The 8,394-nt window shown below is 33.1% G+C and overlaps 1 protein-coding gene across 1 annotated transcript; it reads left to right on the plus strand.

The window, feature by feature from the left end:
• The first annotated feature begins 3,025 nt into the window (after positions 1-3,025).
• LOC145317295 (uncharacterized) lies at positions 3,026-7,741 on the plus strand. Its single transcript, XM_080158311.1, has 2 exons — positions 3,026-3,690; positions 6,192-7,741. Exons 1-2 carry the CDS (start codon positions 3,246-3,248, stop codon positions 6,869-6,871), a joined length of 1,125 nt encoding a protein of 374 aa, XP_080014437.1. The 5' UTR covers positions 3,026-3,245; the 3' UTR covers positions 6,872-7,741.
• The last annotated feature ends 653 nt before the right edge of the window (positions 7,742-8,394 follow it).

The raw sequence follows: 8,394 nt of genomic DNA on the forward strand, positions 1-8,394 counted from the left end.
TTTTATTACAAATTTAAACTTTCCAATTTTCCTAGAATTCTAAACTTTTATTGACTCAAAGAATGAGGGAACATTGAACTGTAAATTATACAGGTACCCAAATTTTACAATTGCAGTTGGCTCAAAAACTTTGGGTACTTTTAATAACTCTTGATCAGTTGTTTTAAACTTTCAGTATCCAAACTTTGCAACAAATAACAAATAGCTTCAGAAGGGGTAATTTTGTGTATCATCATTAGATGGCATCAATTTATCGTCCATTATCTTATCCCTTAAGATCCCTGATTTGAATATCGTACTTTGTTTACTTCCAATGATCGTACTGACCTTATTTATAAAGTATATTATTGGGGTGACAGATACCACGTACAACAAGTGTATACGCAATTTTAAAAGTACAAATGAAAATGTGACTTAAATTGGTATTATCAGCTTTTGCAACGGCCAACCCAAGTTATTAAAGGACCATACTATGCATAAATTATGTTAATATGTATTATATTATTTTTTTTATGCTTATGTTAAAAAATTTATCTATTTATCTATATAACAATTAAAATATTGCTTCTAGAGGATAAATCCATATTGTGTTAAAATAATTTCATTGTTATGTACATTTCAATAAAATAACTTTCCATTTATCCGGTTATTAGCTTTACTGAAAAATCATGAATAGCATCATAATACAGACAATTTTCCACGAATATAAGAATAAAAATCATAAAATTAATACCAATTCTTTTATAAAATAGTTTATTTTCTTAGCCCAGTCCTTTGGCCACTCGGGGGCGGGGCTGTTATATGTAATAAATAACTGTTTCCAAATATATTCGAGAAAACTCCATATATACAAAATATTTACTGTACAAACTCGGAAACTTAATTTTTCTGTCATCATCGATAATTAAAATAAACAAACGTTTTGCTAATTTTAGTTAAGTAAGAGTTAACAAAGCCTATAAATACGTATTTTTTTTTAAATTAAAAGTTAGAAATCAAAGTGTTATGCGGTTTCTTAGTTTATCAAAGGTATTTAGTCCTAGACTTAGATTTAATGATTGATAAAAAAGCAATTTTTAAATACTTATTGATTCACAAGTTGCTCCGACCCTAACACTCAGGGTCAGAAGGGTCTAGAAAAATAGCTTAAAACCATTCCAAGAACAAAATTTAAAAATTAAATTACCTGAAACCACCACAGGACCATATGAAGCTTTCCTAAAGTAGAGAATCCAATCGGTTCAGTGTTATTGAGACTTTAAGCTTTAGATAAAAAAAAACTTTTCCTACTTTACATGAAAAGATTGATCAAATTGTAGTTTCTGAACGGATATAAAGGAGACGTATAGAAGTTCTTGAACTACTATACTACTAACAATTTAGTGGCAAAACCCTGTGAACGCTTCTTTATTTGAAGAAATTTAAGATAATCAGCTAATTTTAGTGTATTTCTACTTAGATTTGCTACTTAACCTAAAATTATGTCTTTAAAAAGTACAGCACCATTTACTCATACGTTTATGAGATCTTTTGCTTCAAACTAAAATCGCTAATATCTTTGTATTAAAGAATTTAATTTTAAATTAGTTGTTATAAACATCATAAAAATTGACAAAAATATACTTATAAAAATCACGAAACCTTTCATCATGTGATTTAAAATTTGTTTTTAAATAGCCAATTGAATTAAATTTCCTGATAATTAGCTTCTTAGAAAAAAAAGTAAAATGAGTTTGTTTTTATTTTTATTTTTTAGTATTACAACTTTTAATTGAGACTTGAAATTTTATAAAATAAATATTATATTCTATTTTTAAAAATAAAAAAAACGAATTATACTTAAATATTTTCAGAATGAAGTGAATTAAACACAATTTTGTATTTATCTATATTAAATTAATCAATAATTCTTCCTTCCAAACTATCGGCTACGTCCCTAGCCTCAATGGTACTTATTTATTGGTTTAAATAGTGTATGGTCATTACACATAAAACCATCACAAGGCCTTTACCAAGCTATCCTAAAAAGCGTAACTTTATTCAACCAGTAATTTAGAATTTTAGATTTATTAGAACAAATTAACTTAATAAAAAAATTAAAATACTGAAAAATTTGTAGAATTAAAACCATTTTTTATCTATAAATTTCTTAAATAAAACCAACTCTAATTGGCAGTAACGAAGGAAATAATCTTGAAGTCAATAAAGAAAACTTAGATTGTCTTTTTTCTAAAACTTTTTGTGCTGAGTAAAAAGATAGATAGATAGATATTAGCATTGATTTCCTAGAAAATTATCCTTTCAACCTCCTCTCTCTGTATATCTCTCTTTTCCTCTCAATTATCTCCTTTTTTATCTTTACTTCCCTTTCACTATTTATTTCCTAAATTTTCGCGAATCTATTCCTATGTATGTATCCTTAAAAGGCTCTTAAAACACACACGCACTGACACACACACTCACACACTAATAGCAAGTCCCCCACACCGAGCATCATGACAAGATCCTCTCTCTCCGTCAGAAATGGCGCGGCCCGTCGCTATCCCCGCAACCTCATTGGTGCGAGCAGGGGCTCGTAGGTTACGGAAATTATGTCCCCGTGCGGAGTGATAATGGTTGTTCCGTTGTTTACTCTGCCGCCGGCCGTTTAAAACGCCACCGTCTTTAATCGTCGCATAAACGTCCCCCTCTCTTAACCGTGTAATAACCATTTAGCGGCGGGAAGGGGGAGAAAAGAACGGAAAGGGATAAAGTTAGTTTAGTCAAACATTAACTTAAATTGACCTTCCCTTTTCTATTTGTCACATCCATCCTCCCCTTTTATTTAAGCGAACTAATTTGCCTACTCAACCATCCTTCCTCCCCTTTTACCTTTCAATCCAAACAAAATATACAACCACCCCATACCCCCTTTAATCCCCCACGTCCCTAGACTGCTAATGGCTGGTATCATTGTTAATAATCTGTTATCTAGCTCCGCGCCCCGAACCACTCTCAATGGTTTCCTATATTGTGACTTAAGACCAGTTTCAAAGGGAAATTCAGTGCGAACAGTCAATGTGCTTCTTTAGCAACTGTTTAATAGTTCGCTGTCTTATTTCTCTTAATATTACAAGACATTAAAAAGTGTTTACTTATAATTAGAAAACAATTATTAATAGATAAGTGAAAATATTATTTATAAAAATAAACAATTAGTTTTTTAAAAATTTCTCACAACGATTTCCATAAAGGATTTGATTAGAATGACAGTTGAGACCGCCTCGATATCGCCCGCCCTTGTACCGCCCAAAAAGCGTGATTTCTCCGCCGACTATCCCGCCCTCGCCTCTAGTCCCGAGATGGAGGATGACCGGAGCCGGCTGGTGGTCCATCACAACTCCCACCACAGCGCCCCCTCTTCGCCTCCGCCCACGCCGGATCAGTCTAGCTCGCCGCCCAGTCACCGCCAGCAACCCACAAACTCATATAAATCCGAGCCGATGCTGAAATCGTCCGGTTTTTCTATTGCCGACATCTTGTCGCCCCCCAGTGTTTCAATCCCGCCTGGACTTAGAATTGAACAGTTTGCGGCCGCACATCATTTGGCGGCTGCAGCCGCTGCCCGCGTTCCCTCGCCGCATGGAGACAGAGACAGCTCAGACGATGCTGGCAGCTACAAAGACAACGATCTTTCTGACGACGGCGAAGGTAATTTTAGTTTTACATGAAAGTTAACATTTGATTATTTATGAAAAAATTAAAATTAAAATTTGGCACAAATCATTAGTTTTTAAATATTAAAACCAAAAATTAAATCATTTGTAAAGCAATAAAAATAATTATATCCATTTTAATATTTGAAAAGGTTGTACACGTAAATGTCCAAAAAATAATTACCATAAATCACCAGAAGATAATTAACAAAAAAAGCAATGACAATAACAATTAAAACAATATAATAATTATTTCATATGTATGTGCCTTACTGTATTTATAAACACTGCAAGAAATATGATTTTTTTCAAGATAAAAAAAAAGTAGGAATACCTATTTAATAGCATTAAAATTACTAGAAAAATCAATTTAAAAAATTATTCATTCTATGAAAAGGTTAATTTTGCAATAAAAAAAATATTTTTTTTATAGTGCAAATGTGGTAGGTGAAATTAAGTCCATTAATTAAGTTTACAAAAAGACTAAACCATTTGAAACTGTCCGGACATATTAAGCAAAGCACAGCCAATATTAACTACATTTATATATATTTTTATATACCTTTTTTTGTCATAAAATTTATGTTGTCTGTGTAGATTAATTGTCTAGTTTCCTGTTATAATAATAAATCACTAAAAAGCTTGGAAAAATCAATGAATTTCTAATGTGATGATAATGGCTTAAATTACTGCAGGCAGCCAGGCCAGGCAGCCAGCAAAGCAGGCAGACGGTCTGGCAGGGCCAGCAAAGAAATATAAAAAGTTATGGCAGTGATTAGAATTAAATTAAGCGCCTAATGATGTATAAAGTAAATTATTGCTTTCGTCAAATTTTAAATTTTTCCGGTAAAAACCTAATTTTTGGATATTAGAAAAGTAATTTATTATTATATCGATTTCAAATTTCAATCTTTTTATTTCAAAACAAATTATTTATTTATTTCTTCCTTTTAAATTGTTACAATAACATAAAATATACGATTTAAATTTTTTCAAGTATTTTTGTTTAATTTTTTACAGAAAACAAATCACGAAAAAAATCTATTTCACGGAAGGATAGCTTTTTAAGATTAGATTTATAAATTTCTTAAAAACATAATATCTTTTAATTTTAATTAAATAATGACACTTTAACGATAAAATAAGGATGTTTTAATGTTTAATAGTGTTGTATGTAATTTAATTACCATATCTTTGATTACCCTCTTATAGCTAATACAGATTATAGGACAATATTCCTTTATGAAATTATTTTCATTAAATTTATACTCTGTAAAGAAATTAAAAATTTCGCAATATTATTTGCATAAAATCTGCAAAATTTAAGAGTTAATTGGGAATAAATTTCTTTTTTTTGTGTGTGTGTTTAATCATAAGCAACAAAACATAATTAGAATGTGGATTTTTTTTTACAGGGGGTAATTATCCCACAAAGATGGGAGGGGGGGAATAAATGTAATGAATAATAATAATTGTATAACATGCCAGACTTGCTAAAGTACCCTCCTAACTCCCCCCCCCCCCATTCAAATCCTCCGCGAAACCATAACGGAGGTGTTATTCCCCCCCTTCCGCCCTCCCATCCACTTAGAGAGGTGTCTTCCGAGAGTCGAGTGGAATAATAATTTACATTGAGTGTTGTTGGGGCGGGGGGAGGGGGAAATAGAGTGTTCAATAATTATATCTTTTTGAAAAATGCAAATTTCGTTGTTTGTCAAAAAGCCATAAATTGATTTAATTTAACATACATACACTTTATTACAAAGAATATATTAATATCTTTTTTAGCAGACTTTATAAAATATTCACAAATATACAAATTGAAGTAATATTGAAACCCTCTAGTGGGGAAATAATAATTCCATTTGTGACTTGGTTACATTATCATTAGGGGAATTATTGTCCGGACAAATTTGTCACGGTTACAATTACCAGTCAAGTGCCAGAATTATGACAACTTTTTTTCACTTTCTTCGCCTCATAACAAATGTCTTTTTATTGCATATATGTATATGTAACAACTAAAAAAAGGGGAATTTTATCAAAAAGTTTTATGATTGAATTTTGATTGATGGAGGGATAATTTGCCGAAGTTTTGGCTAAGTTTTGAAAGGATTGTAAAGGGATTTATGTCAGTTCTAGACTTGATTCATTGGTTTGTTTTTAAGCTTATTATATTCAATTACATTTATCAGGGGAAAAGGCATATGAAAATATGATTTTAGACAATACTTATAAGCTATTTCAAGCACAATAATGGCTGTGTATTTATTAAGAAATTCTATCAAAATATCCTTTATTTAATTTCTTTTTCATATCCATTTATTACTGAAAAAATAGCACATTAAAAATAAATTAATCATATAATGTTATATCATTCAGCTTTGTATTATTACAGTTGATTGAATATTTTTTTCTCATAAATACAAAAACAAACAAAATTACCTAATTTCGAATAAATTTTATAAAAAATACTAATTGCTGTTTATTTTTTAGATGATGAAAACGATGGAAGATACAGCGCTAGAGAAGCCGCGCTCCGAAAGCAGCGGAAAGCTAGAACAGCCTTCACCGACTATCAACTGCAAACCCTGGAGAGAAGTTTTGAAAAGCAGAAATATTTATCCGTCCAGGACCGCCAGGAGTTGGCCGCAAAGCTGAACCTGACGGACACACAGGTGAAGACCTGGTACCAGAACAGGCGGACCAAGTGGAAGCGCACAACCAGCGTTGGACTTGAGTTGTTGGCCGAGACCGGTAACTATTCCGCCTTGCAGGCGCTGTACAGATCGCCGTACGGCGGTGTTCCAGGTCTACCGGCCGGCTATCCATCACCTTTGCTGGCCGGAGCCGGCATATCCCCACTGGAGATGTACTACCGCCAGGCTGCTGCCGCATCAGCGGCGGCCGCCGCCGTCGCCAAGTCATCTCCCTTTCCCTTTCCTGCAGCCGCTTTCCTAGGAGCTGTCCGTCCGCCAGGATCTATACCTCTACCCCCCAGCCTACCCATCCTGCCCACCTCCCACCATCTCTCCATTTCATCTGGGCCGCCACCATCACATAGCTCATCCTCCCCCAGCACCTCTCCCTCCCCCATGACACCTCCCCACGCCCACTCTCACGGCCACCCCGCCGTGATAAAACCCACCCCTGTCACCCCTCCCCTCTCCAGATAAGAGTGGAGGATAACAGGGCCGGGAGGGTTGTGAGCTCCCAAGGGAGGCAAAGTCTTATTAGATACATGAGAGAACTCTTATATTTATGCAGAACAAGAGCGAGTTGGAGGGGGAGAATTCTGCAAAACGAGGGAGTAATGAACTCCCTCGATATTTCTCCCTCTCTCTCTCGACTCTCCCCAGTGATGTAAAATAATATCTTCTTTATTCCAACTCTCCCCCTGAAATCTAGCCTCACAGGACAAACCAGAAATTGTATCCTCAACAGCATGGCCTCTAAATCCCACAACAACCCTCCAAAATGTACCCATCAAAACCAATAAAACTATCAAGTATAAATCTGGCTAGATGTGTGTGTGAGGGTGGGTGGACAACCCCCCCCCCCCCCCTTCGCACAACCCTCCCACCAAAGATCTCAAAACTGAATTATCTAAGATTTGTGGAAGATGCTAAATAAGATGTGATATTTATAATATTATTCTCAAATATCTAGGGAAACTATATATTTAATATTGTATTTTTAAAATTTTATATATTTTCTGTTTTTTCCCCATAAAACAGAAATTGTTTTGCCTCTGTCTTTGTTAATATTATTTGCTAATAATTTTATATAAATAATAATGCAAAAAATATTATCATCACTCGTATTATGTAAAAAAAATCACAAGTGCAATGTTAATGAGCAAAAAAAAGGCAGATATACACTAAAAACACTTTTTTTATGTATTATGTATTTTTATGTCAAAAGTCTTATATAGATTTTCCCTGGATTTTTTAGTTATTTGTATAAAAAATGTTTTTTTTTATTTGTTGTTATTATATTAGATATTATTATTAGAGTGTGGCCATAATAAAATTATGAAAATTTTATGTTTTTTTTTATCTTTTCTTTGAAATTGTAAATTAGCGAAGCTACTCAATAACCAGGTTTTGTAGGTACGTCAATAAAAACGTGACTTTCGGAATTGACTTGCATGTTTTAAAAATGAAATATAACCATAAATTGCCAAAGTATAAATAAAAGTTTAGTAATTTATACTATGCTATGGAAATACCTTGGTCAAAAATAGGCGCAACTCATGACCAAGTAAATTATGACTCCCAGACAAAGGTCGAACAATCAAAGGATCTAGATTTTTAGTTCTTCGACACTTGCTTGAAATCATGGATTAAAAAGACACTATTCTACTCTCTCTGGCGCATGATACTCGTAAACTTTTAGAAAAATGTTCCTGATTGGGAATTTTAGGAGGAAAAAGTTTAGGAGTATTGTTGGAGTATATCATAAAAGGAATATGACGTTGACTGTTAGCTAAATATAATTCTCCTGGTAAAAACCTTTTCCAGTATGGTTTCGGCACTGATTAATATTCTGTGGATAGCATCGTATTACAGACAATTTTCTACGAATATTAAAACAAAAATCACGAAATTAATACTAGTTTTAATCTTAAAATTTTCATTTTAATTTATGCAAAAAGCTGTGTGTAATACGATGCAATAAATAATTATTCCAGAACACT

This window comes from Acartia tonsa, chromosome 4 (genome assembly GCF_053477335.1).
Source record: "Acartia tonsa isolate MP-2025a chromosome 4, ASM5347733v1, whole genome shotgun sequence".
NCBI classification, from domain to species: domain Eukaryota; kingdom Metazoa; phylum Arthropoda; class Copepoda; order Calanoida; family Acartiidae; genus Acartia; species Acartia tonsa.